Source organism: Ciconia boyciana, chromosome 23, assembly GCF_034638445.1.
Source record: "Ciconia boyciana chromosome 23, ASM3463844v1, whole genome shotgun sequence".
Classification (NCBI taxonomy): Eukaryota; Metazoa; Chordata; class Aves; order Ciconiiformes; family Ciconiidae; genus Ciconia; species Ciconia boyciana.
In genome coordinates, this window is record NC_132956.1 from 513,188 (window position 1) to 535,052 (window position 21,865).

The 21,865-nt window shown below is 52.5% G+C and overlaps 3 protein-coding genes across 6 annotated transcripts; 2 read left to right on the forward strand and 1 right to left on the reverse strand.

The window, feature by feature from the left end:
* Positions 1-441: 441 nt before the first annotated feature.
* On the reverse strand, positions 442-8,464 carry DCLRE1B (DNA cross-link repair 1B). 2 transcript variants are annotated; one of them, XM_072886282.1, is made up of 3 exons: positions 8,114-8,464; positions 7,651-7,830; positions 442-7,517 (listed from the first exon to the last, which is right to left on the reverse strand). In XM_072886282.1, the coding sequence occupies exons 2-3, from the start codon at positions 7,805-7,807 to the stop codon at positions 6,643-6,645; spliced, it is 1,032 nt and encodes a 343-aa protein (XP_072742383.1). In that variant the 5' UTR covers positions 7,808-7,830; positions 8,114-8,464; the 3' UTR covers positions 442-6,642. The 2 variants fall into 2 exon arrangements, with proteins under 2 accessions (XP_072742383.1, XP_072742384.1); XM_072886283.1 differs by lacking the exon at positions 8,114-8,464 and adding an exon at positions 7,898-8,103 and having other exon boundaries at positions 443-7,517.
* A 22-nt stretch (positions 8,465-8,486) lies between these two features.
* Positions 8,487-16,082, forward strand: AP4B1 (adaptor related protein complex 4 subunit beta 1). Of its 2 annotated transcripts, XM_072886280.1 has the most exons (10): positions 8,487-8,671; positions 8,760-8,984; positions 9,155-9,285; positions 9,748-9,895; positions 10,571-11,067; positions 11,797-11,880; positions 12,828-12,931; positions 13,132-13,339; positions 13,642-13,926; positions 14,183-16,082. In XM_072886280.1, exons 1-10 carry the CDS (start codon positions 8,559-8,561, stop codon positions 14,608-14,610), a joined length of 2,223 nt encoding a protein of 740 aa, XP_072742381.1. In that variant the 5' UTR covers positions 8,487-8,558; the 3' UTR covers positions 14,611-16,082. The 2 variants fall into 2 exon arrangements, with proteins under 2 accessions (XP_072742381.1, XP_072742382.1); XM_072886281.1 differs by lacking the exon at positions 8,760-8,984 and having other exon boundaries at positions 8,488-8,671.
* Positions 16,083-16,470: 388 nt separating this feature from the next.
* BCL2L15 (BCL2 like 15) lies at positions 16,471-20,824 on the forward strand. 2 transcript variants are annotated; one of them, XM_072844774.1, is made up of 4 exons: positions 16,471-16,932; positions 18,808-18,950; positions 19,676-19,891; positions 20,418-20,824. In XM_072844774.1, exons 1-4 carry the CDS (start codon positions 16,827-16,829, stop codon positions 20,433-20,435), a joined length of 483 nt encoding a protein of 160 aa, XP_072700875.1. In that variant the 5' UTR covers positions 16,471-16,826; the 3' UTR covers positions 20,436-20,824. The 2 variants fall into 2 exon arrangements, with proteins under 2 accessions (XP_072700875.1, XP_072700874.1); XM_072844773.1 differs by lacking the exon at positions 16,471-16,932 and adding an exon at positions 18,193-18,538.
* Positions 20,825-21,865: the final 1,041 nt, after the last annotated feature.

The following is a 21,865-nucleotide window of genomic DNA, read 5'->3' on the forward strand; positions in this document are numbered from 1 at the left end:
TGAGCCAGCCGAGCCCCGAGCCGGCCAGGCGGGCCGAGCGCCGAGCCCGCCCACGTGACCGCGCGCGCCGCCGCCGCGACGCGTGCGTGGCGGAAGGGGGCGGGCGCCGTCGCCGCCGAGGCGGAAGCGCCGGGCCCGGGCCCGGGCGGCGGCGGGGGAAGCTCGGCCGGGCCGGGCCGGGCTCTGCCCGGGCGGCACGAAGCCCTGCGGGCTCGGGGCCGCTGTCCCGCCCCGGGGCCCGGCGCCTCCCTTGCCCCGGCACGGGCCCGGGCTGGGCAGGCCGGCCGTCGGAGCTGTGGTGAAGCGGCTACGCAAGGGCCAAGGGTCGTTTCCGTCCCGGTACCCGGAACGGCTGCGCCGCCGCCCAGCAGCTGCTCCAGCAACCCGCACCCCATCGGAGCGGCTGCGTGGGCTCCGGGCCCTCGCCCCCCCCCCGGGCAGCCTCGCGGCTTCCCAGCAGCCGGCGTCCGTTAAACGAGCACGGGGGAGGCCGCGGCTGCCGGAGCCCTCTTGTGTGCGTAAGGGAGAGGCTGGGAAAGAAGGCGGCCAGACCGCCTTCTCGGAGGTCGAACGCTTCTGGAGGGGACGAGGCGAGTCAGGTCAGCGTCGCCCACTCAGGAGCTCCATCTCTAAGGGGTCTCTAACTCGGCCTCCTCCAGAGTCAACACAATGCTAGAGGTGTCTCGCTTTTCTTTCAAAAGCTTACAGAACTTTAAAACGTTTACAAATACTCTCACCGATACCTCAGAAACTTTCACAGCTGCATATTTACTCTTACACGAACAGCAGCGCAGCAAGCATGAACTTGCGCCTTTCAACAAGCATAAAGAATCAAGGCGAGTGGTGTACATCCAGATGGAGATGAAGATTAGCAGAAAAAAAGAACATGCAATGAAAAAAATCAAAATACCTTGATCTCACAACCCACAGTTTGCTACAGGGAACCAAGTTAGATCGTTGTAGGCAAAGACAGCAATAAGGTGATGATATCCCTATAACCAATGATTCCAGGTGAAAGGTGGAGACTACACCAGCCCGGCAAAAGCCACCGCACGTCGTCATCTCAGGCTTCCCGAGGCTGTGGGAAACCCAGTCCTGTCACTCCGGAGCGTTCGTTAACAGGTCACAGCGATCCAAGGCTGGTGCAGCGGTGCTGAGTTGGGAAGAACATGCCTACGCATCCCTGAATGTCAGAGCACATTTAATCGCATAACTTCGCTGAGGCTGTGACGGGTCTTGGTCCCCAGACAGCAAGTGCCGAGTTCTAGCACTAAGCAAAGAGTGCATTGATCAGGGGTGGTCGTAGGTTCATCTTTAGAAAGTACCAAGTAATGTCTGCTACACATAAAAACATAAGGACAGAAGTACTGCTCTACTGATCCTTCCGAAATGCAGAAGGAAATTGGCCCCCTGAGACCGCTGAAAGCAACATAAGCCCCAGGAAAGAAAGCGCTCCCACGGACCCCCGCAGCATCCCCTCCACCCCTCTGCCGCGAGGGCCGGACTCTCCCTGCAGAGGCACGTCCGTCCTGACAGTCCTGGCTTCTCCAGCTGAGGCCTCCCCCAGCCAGCACAGTGCTCCACCTCAGATGGGTGGGAGAGTTCACGCAGACACACGCTAAAATTCAGATCCGGGAATGCAGACTGACAGCCTTCATCTCGGTGTGTACTATTACACAAGTGCCTTTCTAAACCATCTTCAGGGCTGCTGTCAGATCCCCCAGGGAGGGAGAAAGCTTGGGGTGCATCGAGGAGGTTTTCTGCTCTACAGAAACTTAGGTGCAACTTTTTTCTATGAGAGCGCACTGGGCAACTCTAACTGCAGCCATGATTTGGGGCACTAAATAACATTGCAATGGACAGTGAGACGACAAGCTGCCAGCAGAGAAGTGTGAATGGGACAGCATCGCTCTTTTGTGTAAAATCCTACAAGTAATGTGTGTGTGCTTAAGATTCAAGAAATCACATTTTCTGCTTTCTTCCTCTAGCAAAATACCATTCAGAAGCTCACCGCTCTGTACTGTCTGCTAAAGGAAGGTCTTGGTCCTGCATGGAGGACTTGGGGGCTGCATTTCTCTTGGCCTGATTTTTCTTCAGGTTTACACTGAACTCCAAAGCAAGAAAGTATGGAACACGCTTCAGCAAGGGCTTGGCCCAGAGCCCTTGAAACCCAAGGGAGCCTGACATGGTCTGTGCTCTGGGCTCACTGTGGAACTTCTCCTCTATGAGAAGGGAGGAACTCGCCTCCCCAGGCTCTCCCTCCTCCTCCATGCGATTCTGCAGCTCCTGCCTGTTGGGGTGAGGAGGATGGCTTCCCAGATGGCCCGAGTCCTACGCTCCACCATTTACTAGTAGCAATGCCTGGAATGCAAGCACAGGATCAGCCCCCTGTGGTGCTCCGTGCTGCACGTCTGTCATGAGTGGAGCACACACACAAAATTAAAATATTCTCATCTTCCTGGGCTTCTGCTCACAAAGTCCCAGACTCCCAGAGCCAGGGCCAAGAGGCTTGCTGTCAAGTAAGGTCCATCCCAAACAATTTACTGCGCTGTCACGGCCGCTTGTGCCGAGGCTGGCATTTGGCCAAGTACAATGTGACAGCAAAGAAAATTTAGGCCCTGTAGCAACCTTAGCAAAAGAGCCCAAATTTAGCAGAAGGAACGCAAATGCACACAGAATACCCATAGCCAGACAGCAGCTCATTTGAAGAAGGCACCTCACGTGATGATCAGGGTGACTCTACCTTTTCTACATGTTCTACTACTTTTTCAGAGGGGTCCATAAAAGAGCACAAAGCCAGAGATTTTAAGCTTGAGGTTAATCTGGAATAAGCCCAAAGCTACAGCACACCACACAGGAAATTAGGTAAACTCGCTGAATTAGTTTTCTTGGTGAAGAAGAAAAGATTTCCCTGTTACACATGTCTTCTTATCTAGAAAATAACAATAAGAAGAACCTGCACTGCAGAAATGGGACAGCAGCTCTGCAGCAGAGAAGAGAGAAGTTGTCGTAAGCGCTTTTAGCCTTGTAGTACAGGAAGCAGAGTTAGAAACGGTACTGAGCAGAGTGCTCTACGGTGTCCCCTACAGAGTTACATTATGCACTTGTTTGCTGTGGAGCACACCAGCACACATGCTAGTTAAGTTTTACCTCAGTCTCTTGGTAGCAACCTAAACTTAAAAAGTACATGTCCTTCTCTCCATAGCATAGGCAGGGTACCCCTTCATTATTTTCTACTCTGTTTTAGAGAAGCTAGAGCCAAATAAACTGTTTCATAGTATAGTGATTGGACTTTCACAGGCAACTGTGTGGAAGGAGCTCAGCAGGCAGCCCTGCTCCCAGAACCATAAGCCTGCCCTGCCCTCATAACACACCAGCATTTGATCACAGCCTGTTAAAACAGTGCTGAAAACTTGCCAAAGGAAACTCAGCCTGTTCCTAGCTCCTCTGTAGGCTCTGTAAGGCCTGGGGTGAGTTATTTCATCCCACGGGGGCTCGGTTCCCAACTGTGGAACAGAGATAAGCAGCTCAAGTGTGCTCTGCATGTATAGATTTGGGAGGGCTTTGGTCTGAGCACCACGGTTTTTTTTCCTGCCGGGATAACTGTAAGTTTCCAAGCATGTGGCCCTTAGAGACCCCCCAGTCAAGCTAATACTTGGCTACAGCTTCTCATTGTCACCATGGTGAGCAAATCACACCTGTGGTAGCAGTGTTGACAGAGCCCTGTGCAGCTGAGCTGGAAGCAGCATGTTCAGACCCTGGTGTACATGACGCTCCAGCTCTTGGCTGCACCAACACTCCCCTGTGAGCTAGGCTGGTGCTAGGAAAAGAGGGAAATTTTGGAGGCAAGCATGAGGGAGAACAAGGCCTGTAAGAGGCCAGCTATTCACTGCCAGGAGACTTCAAGGGAAGCTGAAGGATTCTCAGAAACCTCAGAGCTCAGCAATACTATACTGCCAGTTTTCCCCACAAGGCCATGTTTTGTTTTCCAGGATTTTAGGGTAACACACAAAAGTAGTATTTTAATGCCTAAGAGAGGGAGGAAACATGGCACTAAAATGCCTCATGCACCTGCTGTGCTGAGGCAAGGATCTCCAACATGCTGACTGTTGGTCAAGTCTCTCCTGCTTCTATTGCCTTTTAAAACCATGGAGATTTTAGGTTTCCTTGGCTCTATATAATTTGGATAATTTCTTCCTGAAGTGTCAGGTATTACCTTTTAAGGTCTAGTAACAGAAGCCAGCATTTCTTCTGCAGTTTTAACTAACTGTTCAGAAATGGGGTGCAGATCCCCAGCTTCTGAAGTCTCTGCAATTTTCACTTCTTTGTGTGATCAGAGTTGCCTCTGTAAAGAATTAACATTTACAACTCCATTTTGCCCAGAGGTTCACCAGGAGGTTCTCTACTTCATTTACTTGAATAAATGATTGATAAGAATGGTTGATAAGAATAAAGGAGGAAAGGCTGGATGCCACAAAACATCAGCAGTGAAATGCATCAGATCTCCAAGGTCATTTGCAACATACCTAAATGGAGCAGTGACTCACAAGGCAAGCATTCCTTCTGAGCAATGGAAAGGCTGCACGCGGGACGTGGAATCTGGGATTTCAGGCAGTGCTTCACTCACCTGCCTGTCAAATGAATCACTTAAATTTCAACAATATTAAAATAACAGCCTGCATCTCCAAGGCAGCCAGCAGCAGACAAAACACTACAAGCATAGCACAATTATTTCCCTGGCAGTCTCAGATGTCACAAAAGATGCAGGTGTCTCCACTCACACTGACCTGATGGGGCTCTGCAGCTGAGTTTTGACTGGCAAATAATCCATACAGAAACCTCCAGGAAACAGGACCATACAGACCACAGCAAGAAGCTTGAGCTGCCCTTGCTACCCCTTTTGAAATGTATTTCACAGAACACTGCCCCGTCACTTCCAACGTCCCCTTAGCAGCTGGCAGGCACAGTCAAGAGGCAGTCCCAGTGAGAAGCACTGCTTACGTTATAGTGATAAACGTTGCAGCGCCTGGGAATGCACAGGGTTGGGAGTTAGGACTCCTGTTTGCCAAACAGCTTTCCAAACATACCCACTCTGGCTGTCATCATGATTACTGTTCAGGACAGCCTTGTTTTTAAACAGGTGTGGCTGCTGCATCTACAGGCATCTTTGCTTTCCACAAGCCCTAGCTTTACTTAAGGAGCAAAGGTGTGCTTTTCTGGCTTGATTCAGGGAAATCAATCCATCTAGGTACAGGTTGTGGAGAGACCTTGCAGGACACTACATTCCGAAGAGACTCTGATCCTCATCAAGACCATGTGAAACACTTTGTGTTGGAAGTAACGAAAAAGAGGATAGAAAAAGCTGAATAACAAGCTGGTTTGTTGCTCCAGGAAAGTGCCTAGTGACCATTTCCACTCTAGCCTTGTCTTCCAAGTCTAGCCTTGACCCCACAGGGAGCCAATCTGTAATGTGGCTAGTGCAGTTTGGCATGGATAACTACAGTGTTTCCAGGCTCCACAGTGGGTACCCGCTGGCTAGTCACACCACTGACACTTCCTGACTGTGCCAGCCAGGCTGTGGCGCTCTGCAGATGATCTGGAGCAGGAAAGTGCCTGACCTTTAACTAACAGAGCCATTTTTGCTGTTCAGCCACAGCAATGTTCCTTCCAAACAATGCTGCTAAGACTGAGCACTTTACACTACTAAGCAGACAGTTCATTATCTTTCATCCCATTTGCCATTGCGCGATAAGAACAGACAGTGGATGGGAAGGCAGTGGGCCTAGCAGAACGCTGGCAGTTACCAGAAGTGCTTTGCAGTCAAGCAGAATTCAGACTGGAGTGCAGAGACTGCAGGGGATGTAGTAACCCATTCCGGAAAGTCCAGAACTCAAGGACCCAGACAATTCCTATTTTTTCCAGCCAGTAACCTGAAAAAGCATTGACAGTTAACATTAAGACGGTGCTTTCAGGAGAGCAGAACTGCATCCAGCTGCAGTTGGCTGGATACAAAAGTAGTGCTGTCTGGAGGTATTAGTAGATTAACAGATAGAAAATAGACTAATAGACGTAGAGGCACTTCATTTTCTAGATTTCTTTAAGCACCATTTTTAAAATGTACCTTAATACATAATATTTGTAATGCATCTTGGAATGAACCGCTCATTGTCAATGAGGCATTACAGACATACAGAAAGAGGAACCTTTGGGCCTCTCAGATTCCCCCTTCTTGCTTCTTTCATCACATCCATCCCCACTAATTACTTCAAGCTGCAGGCAGCTCATGCCCTCTGCAGCTCAACTTGAATCGACCTGGCAGTATCTTTTGTCACAAGAGACAGGTAAGTCACTGCAAAAAGTAGATACAAGGCACACACGCAGTGGGACCGCACTGCCCGAGTGTAGTGTGGAGACCCAACAGATGTAGACAGAGATATAAAAATAAATAAATTAAAAAATCTAACGCCTACAAACTGGTTCTAGTTTCCTCCTTGTCCTCTAATAAGAGGTAAAGAAAGTAGAGCCCCATAGCTGAGCTCTGTTCTGATGGGAAACTTGAGCAGAGAGAATGAGATGCAGTACTAAGACCTCTAGAATCACTGCTATCAACTGCATTGGCACTGGCAAGCGTCACACAATTTTTCAGGACACTTCTCCCCTCCTAAAGAAATCTTCTACCAGCTTGTCAAATTTCTGTGAGGAATTCTGCTTTAGGACATTTAAAGGAGTGAGTAAATACTGCTCTGCAAATCCACTTGGAAAGTGCTCATTGGAAACAGGTGCCTGGCTAACGGCACTAGCTGCTCTTGCTTCTCCTGGCTGTTCTCCCCTCAGCTCTTCCTTCCCTTTCTCCTTGCCTGTGTGACAATAAGTGCAATCTTCTTCCGAGCAGAAAGCTGACTCACAGTAGTTCTGCTGAAGAACCTTAACACCCGTGAACTCTTCAGATTTCTCAGTATGTTTCTCTGGGGACTCATAAACAACTCCTCGGGGCACAGAATGCCGGGCAGCTCTTTTGAAGAGACGCACGGGTTCCCGTCCCTTCCTTTTGCTTTGCTGCTGTACAGGCTCTTGCACAGGCTTTGGGATTTTGAGGTCAGGAAGTGCCTGGGGGGCAGAACTTAGGTATTTCTGAAAGTAAGCCTGGCACATGCTGCCCCTCACGATTGGAATGACCGAGCAAGGTTTCAGCCACTTCACAAACTCGCACAGCTCCGAAAAGGATGAGTGATCCGAGTACGGAATGGGGTGGATGTTGGGGTGGGTGACCTTCACGGGCCTGCCGGTAGGGAGGATGGCAATGGTGGGGCGCAGCATGTTCCAGCCGACAAGGGTATCCCAGCGGATCTCAGTGACATCCACAGCACGGATCCAGCCGGCCCCCTCCTCGGTGGTGAACACATCAGGCAGCTCCAGCAGCCGCATCTGCTCCAGGCGCCAGGGGCTCACCACAACCCAGGTGCTGAATTCCAGTGCCAGGTCCACCAGCAGCGTCTCCTTCCCCAGGCTGTACACACCTGCGGGGAGAGCCGTGAGCAGCGCACCAGGGACGGGGCAGGGGAGCACGAGACCCTGCCGAGGGGAGGGTGCCGAGGTGCCACGCCAACGGGAGGGGAAGGCGAGGGCACCGCAATGCGAGGCGGCACTCACCGATGACGACCTGGTGCTGCGGGTGCGTGCGGATGACGTGGGCGGCCTGGCGCGTGGCGCGTTGCCGCGAGGGCAGGGGCCGCTGCGGGTGGCAGTGGGTGTTGTCCAGGTAGAGGCGGTCGATGTGGCGGCCCCTCAGCGCCGGCTCACCCAGCATGCTGCTCGTGTAGCGGAAGTCCCCTGCAAGGACGGGGCCGTCAGGGCAGGGCGGGGACCGCGGCGGGGGCCGCGGGGACCTGCCCCGTACCTGTGTAGAGGATGGTGCCGAAGGCGCCCTCGAAGAGGAACATGACGGAGCCGGGGCAGTGGTTGGAGTCGAGCAGCGTCACCGTCACCTCCTCGCCCACCGCGTGGCTCTGCCCCACCTCCAGCGGCCGGATCCAGCGCGTCGGCACCTGCGGGGGCCGGGCGGTGAGGGCGGGCCGGGCGGGGCGGGGCGGCGGGGGCGGCCGGGCGCACCTACCTGGAGGCGGCGGTGCAGGAGGCGGGCGGTGAGCGGCGAGCAGTACAGCGGGCGGCTCCAGGTGCTGGAGAGCCCCACCGTGTGGTCCGAGTGCATGTGCGACAGGAAGAAGAGGCGGGCGCCGCCCGCCCTCCGCACGCTCCAGAAGTCCACGGCGATGGGCGTACCGGGGATCACCGTCCCGCTCATGGCGGCCGCCGCCGGGGGCAGCGGCGCTGACCCGACGCTTCCCGCCGAATTCGGCGGGCGGCGCCGCGCAGGCGCAGGCGCAGGCGGCGCGGAGCGGGGCGGGGCCGAGTCGCACCTCAGGGGAGGGGCGGGGCTGAGGCGCGTGCGCAGAGGGTGGTGTGGCGGCGGGGCCGGCGGCTGCGGGCGGAGCGGAGGGGGCCGGGCCGGGCCGGGCCGGGCCGAGCCGAGCCGAGCCGAGCCGAGCCGAGCCGAGGCCATGCCGTACCTGGGCGGCGAGGAGGCGCTGCGGGAGCTCCGCCGGGCCCTGGCCAACCCGCACGTGCAGGCGGATCGGCTGCGGTACCGCGCCGCCGTCCTGCGCGTCATCCGGTAGGACGGGCGGGCGGGGTGCGCGGGCCGGGGACCGGGCCGGGCCGGGGGCCGGGCCGGGCCGCGCTGAGCGGTGTCTCCGCCGCAGGCACATGGCGCAGGGCGCGGACGTGTCGGGGCTGTTCCCGGAGATGGTGAAGGCCAGCGCGGCGGCCGACGTGGTGCAGAAGAAGCTGGTGTCGCTGTACGTGCGGGCGCAGGCCCCGCGGCAGCCGCAGCTGGCGCTGCTGGCCGTCAACACGCTGCGCAAGGACTGCGCCCACCCCAGCCCCGCCGTGCGGGGGCTCGCCCTCCGCAGCATGTGCGGCCTCAGGTGGGCCGGGGCGGCGGGAGGGGGGCCGGGGCGGCGGGAGGGGGGCCGGGGCGGCGGGAGGGGGGCCGGGGCGGCGCGGCCCGGGCGGCGGGAGGGGGGCCGGGGCGGCGCGGCCGGGGCGGCGGGAGGGGGCCCGGGGCGGCGGCCCGCTGACGCCCGCCCGCCCGCAGGATGCCCGGCATCCAGGAGTACCTCCAGCAGCCCCTCCTCAGCGGCCTGCGGGACAAGGCCTCCTACGTGCGGAGAGCGGCCGTGCTGGGCTGCGCCAAGATGCTGAAGCTGCAGGGGGACTGCGAAGTGGGTGAGCACCGGCCTGGCGCGGGGCCCCCCGCCGCGGCGCAGCGGGTGGGGGGCACGGGCGGGGCGGCGGCTTGGCCCGGGCTCCCGCGCTGCCTCTGGCGCGGCTGCGAGACGGAAAGAGGGAGAGAGGGGAAGAGAGGCGGGCTCCCGCTGTGCATCGAATCGTTAACGAAACAGCAGGCGTGGCCGGGGTCCCCGTCGGAGTGCCCCTTCCGCAGCGGCACCTGCTTTGCAGGGCCTCCCGCAAGGCCTGGCCGTTTCCGCGGTCTCCGGTCGGCCGGTGCCGTTCTCGCGTCCGCAGCCCTTCAGGGAGAAGTTGTGCCGAGGGCGGGTGTCACTGTAGAGCTGGAAGTTTCGTTGGCTGCTTCTCCCCGTTCAAGCTCTATATTTCGTTCATGATAAGTGCTTACAGACAGCGATTAAAGAGACAGAATTTGATATAGAGACCTCTGCTTCTTTGCAGATGGCGCATTGGTGAATGAGCTATACAGTTTGCTTCGTGATCGGGATCCTATTGTAGTCGTGAATTGTCTGAGGGCCTTGGAAGAGATCTTGAAGAAGGAGGGAGGAGTTGTCATCAACAAACCCATTGCCCATCATCTCCTCAACAGGTTTGTTTCCTTCGATATTAAGGTGGTACTGGAAGCTTCATTCTTGTTCTTGCGTTTTGCATGCTAGCAAAGCAGGTATTTCTGGGCTTCTGTCAGTACTTGAAGGGAAGAGTCAGGCACCCAAAGATGGCAGTGCCCATCCTAAGAGAAACAAAATTACTTCTGTGCTAAGGTCTTAAGAGAAATCTGAGATGCCCTGCTTTTCCAGGGAGTCTTTGCTTCAGCTGGTGGTTTGTTTTGGAATTCTAAGTTAATGTGATTGGGTTAGGGTTTTTTTGGTGACATTATACATTTGTGGGACAGGTATGTTCTAGTATGTCTCTCCCAGTCCATGGAAAGATATATAACTTATGCATTGCTTGAAGAAATTAAGTTTTCTGCAGATAATTCTATATGATCTGGCAAAAGAGGGGTATTGCTCTGCCCAGGGTTCTTGTCTACGTTGCTGCCTGGCATAGAGCACCAGCAAAAGTGCCCATAACTGATACTGGGTTAAGCCCATGTGCATAAACTGGTCAAGTATTTTGAGGGGAATTGTGGTATCTACTTTTGAAGCATAGCATTTGGTTTGGAACAGAGGCAGTAAGAAACTCAGAGGCTAAGGCCTCTACCCTGTGCAGGGCAGATCTTCGTGCGCTTCTTGACTCCTGCAAACTCTGTTTATTCTCTTGGCAGGATGGCTGATCTGGATCAGTGGGGGAAAAGCGAGGTGCTTACCTTCCTCCTGCGTTACAGACCCCGCAGCGAGGAGGAGCTCTTCGACATACTCAATTTGCTAGATGGCTATCTCAAAAGCAGCAGCCCCAGCGTTGTGATGGCAGCCACCAAGCTTTTCCTGGTGCTGGCCAAGGAGTACCCACATGTGCAGGCAGATGTTTTGGTGAGAGTGAAGGGACCGCTGCTGTCTGCCTGCACTTCTGAGAGCAGGGAGCTCTGCTTCACTGCGCTGTGCCATGTGCGTCAGATCCTTGGTAGCCTTCCTGGCCATTTTAGCAGCCACTACAAAAAGTTCTTCTGTTCGTATTCAGAGCCCCACTACATCAAATGTCAGAAGATGGAGGTGTTGTGTGAGCTGGTGAACGATGAAAACGTACAGCAAGTGCTGGAGGAGCTGAAGGGCTATTGCACTGATGTATCGGTAGAGCTTGCCCAAGGGGCGATCTTTGCCATAGGTAAGAGCTGTGTCTTGCCTTGGGAGCAGCTGCAGCCCTAGACCTTTAAGGTGGGCCTTTCTCTGCTGAAGTATATCTGGGCAAATGCCAAATAACTGATCTGTGCTGAAGCAGTACAGCCCTCTGTAGACCAGCCTCCCCAGGAACATTTTGTGTGAGTGTGTTTCTAAACCACAATTGTGCCAGTTCTTTCAGAAGTCCTGATATGGAACTGCTTCAAGGCTGTGCATAATGTCCTTGGATCTCGTTCAGATGGCTGTGCTCTGATGAGATGCTCTAAAGAAATTGTGTCATTTCATCTTGTTAATGAGTCTTATAGTGTTGAATGAAACTGTGTAGTGGGTGGAGGAGCTGCTCTAATACCTGCCTTGTCTTTGAGTCGTGATGGGGGCAGTTAAGGTGATTGGGGGCGCTTTAGTTTTGTTTTTGTAAGCTTTAAAGTAGGTGAGTTTCTGTAGTATTCATAAGGAGAAAGCCAGGGATGCTAAAATGCCTTTCTTACATGTTACGCTTAAGAGAAGTTCAGACTTCTTCCTACGCCTGGCTTCAGAGAAAGGAACGTATCCCTTCTGTGGGGAACAAGCTCATTTGACTACACCTTCAGAAATTGTAGTCAAAAAGGAAAAGAGACTGTTCCTTTAAAGTGAGTTTGTGATTAATAGTTGGGCTCATGGTTCCTATTTCACTCTGCTAAAAGGTTGACTTTTGTGTCCTTTGGTGTCTCTGCAGGCAACATTGCTAGGACATACACAGAACAGTGTGTGGGGCTTCTGACGGAGCTCCTGGGGCTTCAGCAGGAACACATCACTTCAGGTAATCATTCGCAGGCTGTTTGCCCGGCTTGTGCTTTCAGGAAGTGGCCTTGCTGGGGCTTGTGATCCCAAACTCGAGGCTCTGAAAGGCACTTGGCTTTTCATTTAATGGGCATCTTCAGGTGGAAGTCTTCCTGGTGCAGTGGGGGTATATAGTGTGGCCAGGCATTGTAGTTTTTCCTTCCTTAGGAACTACTCTTTGTGGTGAAGGTGGAGATGGCCATAGCTGCATTCACGGTCCGATGCAGAGGCTCCTTTCTGGCTGCCACCTGCTGACTTAGGGAGTGAGGGACTCGGCAGAGACATTTTAGTGACTGTTTGAGGGCCAAGATGACTAACAGATCTTTTAAATCTGTGTGATTTCTGTTCCTCATATAGTAGTCTGATTCAGTTGTACCCAGGCGTCTGTCTCTCTTCTGCTGCCCTCAGGTCTAACTTCATAGCGTTGCTGTTTCTGCCCTCTCTTTTAAATGATCTTGCTTTCAGTTTTGAAAATCACACGCTTGCCCTCAGCTGTTGAATTAAGTCTTAGAAGCTGCTGGTGTTTCTGTAAGTGGGCAGCAGAGCCTTTAACATTTTGACCTAAAGTTCACGAGACTCGTTTTGAATTGGCGTTGGTTTTAATTCATCATTCTAACCTTGTGCGTCTGAAGCATCATGAGTCAGTGTCTTTTTAAAGCCTGGGGAATGTCCAGAAGAGAGATTACTTTCCAGCAGCCAGAGGAACAATCTGAAGTTTCAGTGCTTTATTTTAGACTTGGTGCAACTTTGCTCTGACAAACGCAGCGTCATGGCACTTTGAAGAAGGGTGCCTCAAATCGTAGTCACAAGCAAGGCACTGACCTCTCCAGTTAAGATTTGCAAGGTCTCTTGAGGGGGGTTTTTGGGATTCCCCCCCCAGTGGTTTTATAACTCTTGGGGAATGCTCAGCATTTTGTTTCATTGCAGCGGTAGTACAGGCTTTTCGGGACCTGGTTTGGCTATGTCCCCAGTGCACGGATGCAGTGTGTCGGGCACTGCCTGGCTGTGAGGACGCCATCCAGGACAGCGAGGTACGGTGGCTTTGTGCCTTGGGTTGGCGGCTGTTGAGGGTGGGTGGACAGTGACCATTTGGCTTTCCTTTGGCTCGCAATTGGCGGGCAAAGATCAGAAATCTTCAGAAGACTTGTTCTCTTCTGTCTGTTTATTTCACGTCAGCACTGTCTTTCTGGTAAACGGTGCCTATTTGCTATTTTTTCTGTGGTTCCTTCAGGGCAAGCAAGCGTTGATCTGGCTCCTGGGCGCACACGGTGAGAAAGTACCGAATGCTCCCTATGTTTTAGAGGACTTTGTGGAGAACGTGAAATCGGAGATGTTCCAAGCAGTGAAGATGGAGCTGCTGACAGCGTTGGTGCGACTTTTCCTGTCTCGTCCTGCCGAGTGTCAGGACATGCTAGGGAGGCTGCTCCATTACTGCATAGGTGGGTTCCCTTCATTCTGTTTCACTGAAGCTGTAGTACAGGCTTTTTGGGACCTGGTTTGGCTGTGTCCCCAGTGCATGGGTGCCGTGTGTGAGCATCCTAGCTGTGAGGAGACCATGCAGGATGGCAAGGTAAGGTGGCTTTATGCCTTAGGCTGCTACGTGGCCCCTAGCTGTCTGGTTGGTGAGTGTAACAGGCTTACACTGTATCCCTGGGAATCTGTTTTTAGTAATTAAAGGTTAGTACTTTGGGAAAATCTGGATGATAGAATTCTCCATAAATTATGTCCCTCTAATTCCCAGAGGAGGAGATGGATATGGCAGTACGAGACCGTGGATTGTTCTACTATCGCCTTTTGCAGTCTGGTGTAGAAGTAGTGAAACGGGTCCTGTGTAGCCCCAAGTCTGACCCCTCTCTGGGGCTCCTGGAAGACCAAACTGAGCGACCTGTGAATACATGGGCTTCAGAGTTTAACACTCTTGCACCGGTTTATGGCAGAGAACGCTGGGCACTCATCACTGCTCACCAGCCAGTAGAACCCTCTTACGCTTGTTCTCCTTGTACTGACTCCAGGAACAGAGACACAGGTAACTCGCCTCACCTTCATCTGGGATCCGTTTTCCCCTTGTCAGTAGATGTTCTCATGTGGGTTTCTTTGGAAGAAGATCGCAGTGCTTTGAGAATGCTGTCTTAGTGTTCTGACTGTCTTGTGCAATGCATGGCTGATCACTGCTGAGGGGACTGATTCCAGCTCTCTATCTGATGGCTTCATAAGATGTTCTTTGTGAAACTGGGAGCTGCACGTTATATGCTGCATCTCACGTGTTCATGGTTTCATTTCAGAGTCACTGATTTCTGAAGGGAATAAAGAAGTCCTCAAGGTTCATCCCGATACAGGCAGCCTGACCTTAATTCCTGATGTTTACCTGACTGCAGAACAGTTTGAGAAGACCTGGCTGAGCCTGGACATGAGCTGCCACCTCTCTCTGCCCTGGTGCGGGACTGTTCATCCGGATACCATACAGACAGCTCTTCACGTTGTCCACATCCAGACTATTGCTATGAGCAAAGCTGGCGTCCAGCCGTGGAAAGCTTATCTCAGTGCTCAGGATGACACAGGCTGCCTCTTCCTAACAGAGCTCTTGCTTGAGGCAGCAGATCCAGAGATGCAGGTTTCTGTGAAGCAGAGTGAGGCAAAGCCGGAGGCACTGCAAGCCTTTATTTCAGTGTTAAGGACGGTCATGGGGGCAGCTGCCGGACTGGGGTCCTGATTGTTCCCTGCTCCCAGTAGGATGCTTGCTCAGGGCACAGGAAAAGCTGCCTTCTCTGGCTTCATTTGCCATACCTGATGCTGGTTTTGTACTTTTAAAGTGTGGGAGTGTTAGCAGCCCTTTCCTGGAGCAGAGCTGGGCCTCGCCAGCACATGTGGTGTGGGGGTAGCTGCAGCTGGTGGGTACGGGATTGCTGCGGATGGGGCAGGGTGAACGGTCCGTCCTCCCTCTGGGCTGGGGAAAGGACAAGGTAATGCATTCGGGAGCCCGCTGCTTCTGGCGTGAGTCACAGAAGTGGTGGCATCTGTGGTGATTGTCACAAGACACTAACGTCACTGATGGAACCAGAAATGAGCAAAATTCAGGGATGTGTTTTGGAGAGGTTTTTTCATGAGAATTGTAAATAATTCAAAAAACAGTTCAGAGACTCCAGGACCCTGCTACTTATCTCATATTAAGAGGAACAGTGCGGTGGAGAGAGAAGTATTTGGTTCTTGGCTCCCTTTACATGTGATTTAGTTTTCTGTCTGATGGACGGATTTCGATAGTAGCCTCGCTTACAGGTGAACGGAGCTCTGCTGTGTCAGAGATGGGTGGACAGGGTACATCGTGCTCACTAGAAACGGTATGTTTCTTTTTCAAGAGAAAGAAGTGTATTTTCTAGTTGAAATGTGGTACCGTAATCATGAATTGCTCTCTCTGAAATTCTCCCGTCAGGGCTACTGTAAGAAAACGCAGGAGTGTGCAGGTTGTGTACGATGTGTGTGCCTGAGTTAACATGGTGTGAGTTTTGTAGCCTCCGTGACTTCGGCCATGTCAGTGAGCTGTCAGTCCTTGGTACTCACACCAATAATGGAAGAATTGCTGTTTAGGTAATTAACCTGTATGGAATATTAAATTTTTGCTGATACAAATTTTTACCATTTGTTACTTTGTAACTAGAATGGGTATTTAAAGGTTTGTTTTCTGTGTAGTACTTATTTCTGTGCAGTACTGTCATCCTGTCCTCGCAATACAGTACACAAGATGGTGCAGTGCTACGTGACTAGATTTTTACGGTTTTTAAAGTTATACTCTGGCCAGCCTCAGGACTTGTTTTTGAAGAGCACGTCGACAGCACTCCGTCTGCTCTATGAAAAGTTACGGAGAGTTGGACTCTGCACAGTGCCATGAAGTGTCCTTGTCACAGCCATGTTTTACACAGCGGCAAAACCCTGAAGAAGGCTCCTTGGCTTAAGGTTGAGGTACCTGGGTTACTGTAACAGGGCTTTATGGCGCTCTGTAAGGAGTGGCTTCGTTAACCCTATTCTGTAAGATTTCTTGTAATGACTGTATTGTACCTTTAAATTGTAATATGCCTTCCATGCGCTTCACTGAAATACTGCTGTCACTGTTAAACAACAGGTTTTAGATTTTACTGCTGGTTTTCCTAATAAAAATGTGGCTGTTTTCTGGAGTACTTGTTTGTTCAACTCTGAAGACTGCGGGATGGAGTCATCCGATCACTACCGCGGATCCAGAGAGAACTGCAGTCTAGCTCCTGCCTCTGCGTCAGACAAGGCTTTTCTCTCTCAACTTCCTTGAAGCAAGGCTTTAAGGAACAATTGTGCAACAATTTATTTCAGTCTCCTGTGCCAAATTACTGTAGCAAGTGAGCTACCTACGGGTGAATTCAAAGGTAGAGAAGTCAGCTGTAGTGGGGCTCCTATTAACAGTTTCCAGTGTCTTTATGCATATGTTGTATACCTGTCCTTATGGAGAGCTGCATTGGAGCATTGGCATTATGCAGTTTTCAGAAAAAAAATAGTTGATAGCTTGCTTGCAAGCTATCATTTACTGTGCTGTGGCTAGACCAAGTCTAGTCTTCATCTGGGATGGGACTTGGAGCTTCTAGCCTTTTATCCAGACACCTTTCTCGATGAATGAACAGGTCAACAGCCTTTGATAACCTGTAAATATTTATTTCAGTTGATCTTAACAGAAGTTACTTATGTTGAAACTAAGCCACACCCATAGCTTGAATTACAACAGTTAAGAGAGCAAATATTGGCTGTTGTGCTGTTCTGGGTTGCAGTCTGGGGTCATACTCTTCCCAGAAGGAAGAACCTGGGCACTTCTGGGAAAAGGAAGCCAAAATCCAGGGGCGAAGCTCACCTGCAAAGACGAGCAGCTGCAGTGGTGTCCCTGCCCGCTCTGCAGTGGGGACGCACGCTGAAATGGCAACCTTCGAGGAGCAGACGGAGTGCATTGTGGAAGCCTTGTTCTCTGACCTCCTAGGTGAAGATGGGAGCGACTGCCGGAGCCTGGAGACAGACTCGGGAGGTAGGGCCTGTGCGGGAGGAAAAAATGGTTTGTTTGCTGCAGGTGACGGAGGAGCGTTTTGACCGAACGCTTAAAGGAAGGAGGCTGTAGCCTGGGGTCGTTGGGTTTCCTAAAACGCAGGCTGGTGATGACTTCCAAGCTCTCTCTGTTTTGGGGGAAAAGTTAGAGCAAGGTGAAGTTGTTTGAATCCCGGGCAGCCCACAGCTGCAGTCTGCCTTGGCAGGTCGGGCGATGGGGGCTGTGAAGGACGGGCACCCCGCCTTCCCCTCCCCGGGGCTGCGGGTGCTGGTGGCGGGCGGTGCTGGCAGGGAGGGTGCTGCCGGCTGCTGTGCCCCGCGCGGGTCTGCAAGTCCCGAGTAACTTGCTCCGAACCAACGGGCTGGGACAAGTTTTAACTGTTGTTATCAAAAAGAAAGTTCATACTGCTTTTTGGATGAAAACAGTTGCTTTTACATGTAAGACAGAATGCAGTTTTTGCTTCACAAAGCTCCTAGACATCATTTGGGCTACTTTGGTTTGCTGGGCAATGCTGCTAGAAACCCAGAATTTCACCTGTGTTCATACTGCTTTTCCCATTATTTTCTCGGCAACAAACCGGTTAAAATGACCCAAGAGACGCTGGGATCTTGCTGACACAGATAGCAGGCCAAGTCCATTTCTCAAAAGCTCCATGGCAGTTTGTCCTTTTGCCTAAAGAAAAAGTCTCCGTGAGCGTATTGCTTGTTTCCTCTCCTGGATTGTGCCTCTGCCTCCGCTGTCCTGCGCGCTGTGAAACTGCCCCAGACCCCCGGGAGCCGCAGGCTTCTGCCCAGGGCTGCAGGCGCCCAGAGCCGGCGCCAGCCGGAGGAGCTAAACCGCAATCAGCGGCTGGATGAGGGAGGGGGGTGGGCCAGGAGCGATGCCCCCGGATCGAGCTGGCCACCACTTTATGTTGAAAGATCCTGCTTTCCATTCTTTATGACTTTGCCAAACGTGGAAATGGTTTTGCTGAAACTTTCGGTGTCAGGTAGCTCCTCCTGGCTGAACCTTGTTTTGGTAATATTCAGAAAAAGTAAATAATAGTCTACTGTTGTTTTTTTCCCCCTCAGGATGCTTTAAGGGACAAACGCTTTAACTGAGGCGCTCCCCCCCCCCCCCCCCCTTTTAAGTAGTTTAGCTGAGAAGTTCTAATGGTTTTATATACTTGAAATTTGTGAAGTATGCCTTTTGCTCCTTTGCGAAAACCTTCCCAAATTTGGGTCACTGTGAGACTTCGAAACGTTGCAATTTGCACTTGCTCAGAAGAGACCTTGAGTATAATATCTAAATTCTCCAAAGACGGCACGCGATGATCTGCAGCCTCGGAGTGCTGGGGGAATGCAGGCAGGACTTTGCCGTCCGATCGATGCTGCTGTGTCATCGCAGTCAGAAGAGAGAGATGAGATGTTTTCTGAGTCCTCTGACCTTCCTTGCTTGCTTCTGGCAGCCTGGGAGGAAGGGGCTGCCGGCACCCGGAGCGGTAGAGAGAGGCCTCAGGGATGCCCTTGGAGGAACGGGAGTGGGGATGAACTGAGACTGGGGCATGAAGCAGCTGAGGTGGGAGGAAAGAGACCTGGACAAACCCATGGTACAGAGCCCCTCGGTCCCTGTAAATCAATGAATACTTGAATGGCTGTATGATATTTCTTTTAGGGACTTTGGTTTTACATTTCCCAGGATGTCTTGTCAGAGGTCTACCCTGCGTTATCCTCCTGAGCGCTTGAGGCAGTAACGCCCGCTGAAGGCAGCGTTTTGGACGCAGTAGGCAGCTAAAGAGGCTGGGCTGCCAGCTGTGTGCCCTTTCTCCACCTTTAACGCGCTATGCTGAAACCCCTCGCCCTGCTCTCTCCGCTCTAGAGTGTGTGCCGTCTGCCGGAGAGCCTCCAGCCGGGTTTGACCCAGTCGTGGTCGCCAGTCGCCTGCGGCGGATGGGGGACCAGTGCAACGTGGATTTTGAACGGGTTTCCTCAGAGGCGCTTGCTGAAGTGCTCAGGGGAAAGGTAAAGCTCACCTTGTCCTGCCTGGCCTGGCCGGCTCCTTGGCTGTAGGCCAGCCTCGCGTCGGAGAATAGCGGAAGCCTGGGGAGCAGCACAGCCTGCGCTGCGGGAGCCGGGGGGGTCTGAGGGGAAGGGGCGTGATACCCCGCAGCCTCCCGTCATTTCTGTGTCCCGGCAGCGTGCGAGCCGCCAGGACAGAAGCCGGACGAGGCACTGCGGGAGCTGCCTTTTCTCCTCCTCTCTTCCAAAGGAGCTGCTTTTTATCACCTGGGAAGCCCTGGAGCTGCCTGGGCCGGCCTGCCGTTGCAGGAGACGCTCCGCAGTCTGGAGCTGGTGGGGGCAGCTGCTGCGTGGAGGGGGAAAGGAGGAAGACGGTGGTGAGCGGGGCAGAGCGGTGCTCCAGCCCGCCCTGCAGCGAGAGCTCTCGTGCCAGCGCGCTGCTGGTGCGAGCGCTGCGGGCAGTTCTAGCTGCAGGTCCGTTGCAGCTCTGGGGAGACGGCCGGCTGCCTCCCCGGTCCTTCAGCCACGCTCCCCGCTGCTGCAGCTTGTACAAGCCGCAGTAAAGGAGAGCCCTGCCTTGAACGTGCTACGCTGTGCGGGTACCACCAGGAAGCTCTAGTCATGGGTAGAAGAAGCAAATGCAGGAATTTGACTGAATGTTGGATTTTGAGCCAAGACTTACACTGTCATTTAAAAAGAAGCTCAAACCGCCCTCTCGATGCTTGCAGATGGAGAAGTTTGGGGCTGCCGTGGAATCTCTCAGCAGGAGCTGGATTAACCAGAACCCCGAGCTGGTCTACGGGAGAGTTTTTCTCTCTGTTTCTGTGAAATTGCTAATGTATCTTGCTAAGAAAGTCTCAGATAAGGTGAATCACAAACAACTCAGTGAAGTGATTAATGGAAATTCTCAAGTGAGAAGCTACATTGAGGACTGCGGCGGATGGGTAAGGATGTAAAGGCGGCGGTGATGTTTGCCTGGACGTTTGTGGCCCTTCCCTTGTGTCTCTCGCCTCTCCCACCTGCCTCGCTTGGCTCGTCACTGATGCCCAGCGCGTCCCCCCAGACATGCACACCAGCTAACTCAGCGTATAGCCGTGGGAGCACGGCTTTTCTAAACACCTTGGTGAAGTCTTACTGAAGCCAGCATCAAACTTCCCATCTGCTTCTCTGTCTCGGGGTTTAATTCCTTATCTCAGTGTCTTGGGAGCGCAGCTTGCTCCCTTAGATGAGAATCAAAATAATGAAGGATGGGTCATACAAAAAGCACCGTCCTGCTCAGGCCGCTTTACAGACCCCGCTTGGTGCGTTTCACCAGGGGAAGGGATGAAATGGGTCCGGGAGCGGGTCACAGCGGGAGGCGGATGGCCCGTCCCTCCATCCCACGTCCTTCTCTTCCCGCTGGTTCCTTTAAACCTGCCTTGAATTCTTTCTCTAAAACACATACACATGGGGGTTTTTGTCTGTTTTCAGGGGAACGTGGACAATTGAGAGGAAGGCCTGTACTACTTTCCAGAAGGTGAAGCTGGACTTTTCATTGATTCAACTGGGAGAAATGCTGTTGTATTTCTTCAGCAGACTGCAAGCAGAACTCAACACATAAGCAACGTGTAAAAAACATTCTGTATCACTAAAAACAAAAGTTAATACGTGTTTGTTGTTATTAATTTGTTTTTCTCCTTGTGTTTCTCTTAAATTTAGCCATAAATTTAGCCATAAAAGCTTCACTCTTATTCAAGGTTTCTAGGTTAGTGATTAGTGCTGCACTGTTAATTTTCAGGCTCATCAAGTGAATATTTGTTTTAAAACATGTTTCCATTCATTATTCTAAAGATCTCTCTGTTCCTCTCAGGTGATTCAAAGGCTTATTTTTGCAAAATTAAAACTTGACATTATTTTAAACTAAGAGTGATGGCTCTTTCGGAGTGATCAGCAGTCCTTTGCCTTTTAGCAGCTGGATGCAGAAATCTTGTAGCTATTCTGTACCCCGTCTGCCAGAAAACACAGCAGGGGAATAGATTTAATGGCTACAGTGACAACTGGAAAGAGAAACAGACTTGGTACAGCCAGTCTGAAGTCTTTGTGCAAAATGTAAGATATTGGAAAGATCAAGGTTGTGACTCCCATACCTTTTTTGGTTTTTGGGGGGTGGTTGGTTTTGGTTTAGTTTCGTTTAGTTTAGTTTTCCCCACTTCTGCAAGTAGAGAAAATGGATGGCCTTCGAGAACTTGGCTCTCTGCATCTCCTTCCCACTTCAGAATGACCTCCACTTTGTCCTGTGGGTTTTCTAGAGTACCGGTGAGTGCTACTGCGAGTGAGTGAGGTGAATTAGGCTGACATAATTAATTGGATTTCTATAGTGTACTGGAGTCACATTTGACCCTCTCTTCTAGCCCAGGCTACCAGACGTGGGGAATTGTGGCTGGAAGAGTTGACCTGAAGCATGTTGATAGGTTTTCTCTGTTCAGAAGTGGTCGTGCAGTTCAGGGGAGTAACACGTGCAAGCCAGGTTCAGGTGCTCAGCATCTGCCTGAAATGTTCTTTCAAAATATTTTGTAGTTAATGCGGAAAACAGGGAAAGTTGTAAGTCTGAAGGGTAACCGTGGATTTTGCATGGTGTTTCAGGGCCTCTTCTAGCCACGGCATATTCGACTCTGAAGCCTTCCCCCCGGCCGCCCGGCAGCGAAGCGCAGCCGCCCGCGGGCACGCATGCTCAGCTGCCGCCCGCCGCGCTCGCCGCTCTGGAGCGTGGCCCGGCAGGGCCCTGCTGCTGGTGACGGCTGGACACGGTGCTTAAAGAAGTCAGATGTCGGGGTGCTTGGCTCTGGTCTCCAACATCTGACCATCTTCGTGGCACCGTGGACGCGGAAACGGCTGGGCACGCTGGAGCACGCCATGGCCGAGGGACCGGGAGCAGCTCT

Excerpts from the sequence above, each read along its gene's own strand:
- BCL2L15 (XM_072844773.1), top strand. The coding sequence starts at position 18,289 with ATGCAGGCAGGACTTTGCCGTCCGATCGATGCTGCTGTGTCATCGCAG. Across the intron at positions 18,539-18,807 it reads GAGACCTGGACAAACCCATG|AGTGTGTGCCGTCTGCCGGA; the intron begins GTACAGAGCCCC and ends TCTCCGCTCTAG. Across the intron at positions 18,951-19,675 it reads CTGAAGTGCTCAGGGGAAAG|ATGGAGAAGTTTGGGGCTGC; the intron begins GTAAAGCTCACC and ends CGATGCTTGCAG.
- DCLRE1B (XM_072886283.1), bottom strand. The coding sequence starts at position 7,940 with ATGTTCCTCTTCGAGGGCGCCTTCGGCACCATCCTCTACACAG. Across the intron at positions 7,831-7,897 it reads CGGCACCATCCTCTACACAG|GGGACTTCCGCTACACGAGC; the intron begins GTACGGGGCAGG and ends CCGTCCTTGCAG. Across the intron at positions 7,518-7,650 it reads GCAGCACCAGGTCGTCATCG|GTGTGTACAGCCTGGGGAAG; the intron begins GTGAGTGCCGCC and ends CTCTCCCCGCAG.
- AP4B1 (XM_072886280.1), top strand. The coding sequence starts at position 8,559 with ATGCCGTACCTGGGCGGCGAGGAGGCGCTGCGGGAGCTCCGCCGGGCC. Across the intron at positions 8,672-8,759 it reads GCCGTCCTGCGCGTCATCCG|GCACATGGCGCAGGGCGCGG; the intron begins GTAGGACGGGCG and ends TCTCCGCCGCAG. Across the intron at positions 9,896-10,570 it reads GCCCATCATCTCCTCAACAG|GATGGCTGATCTGGATCAGT; the intron begins GTTTGTTTCCTT and ends TTCTCTTGGCAG.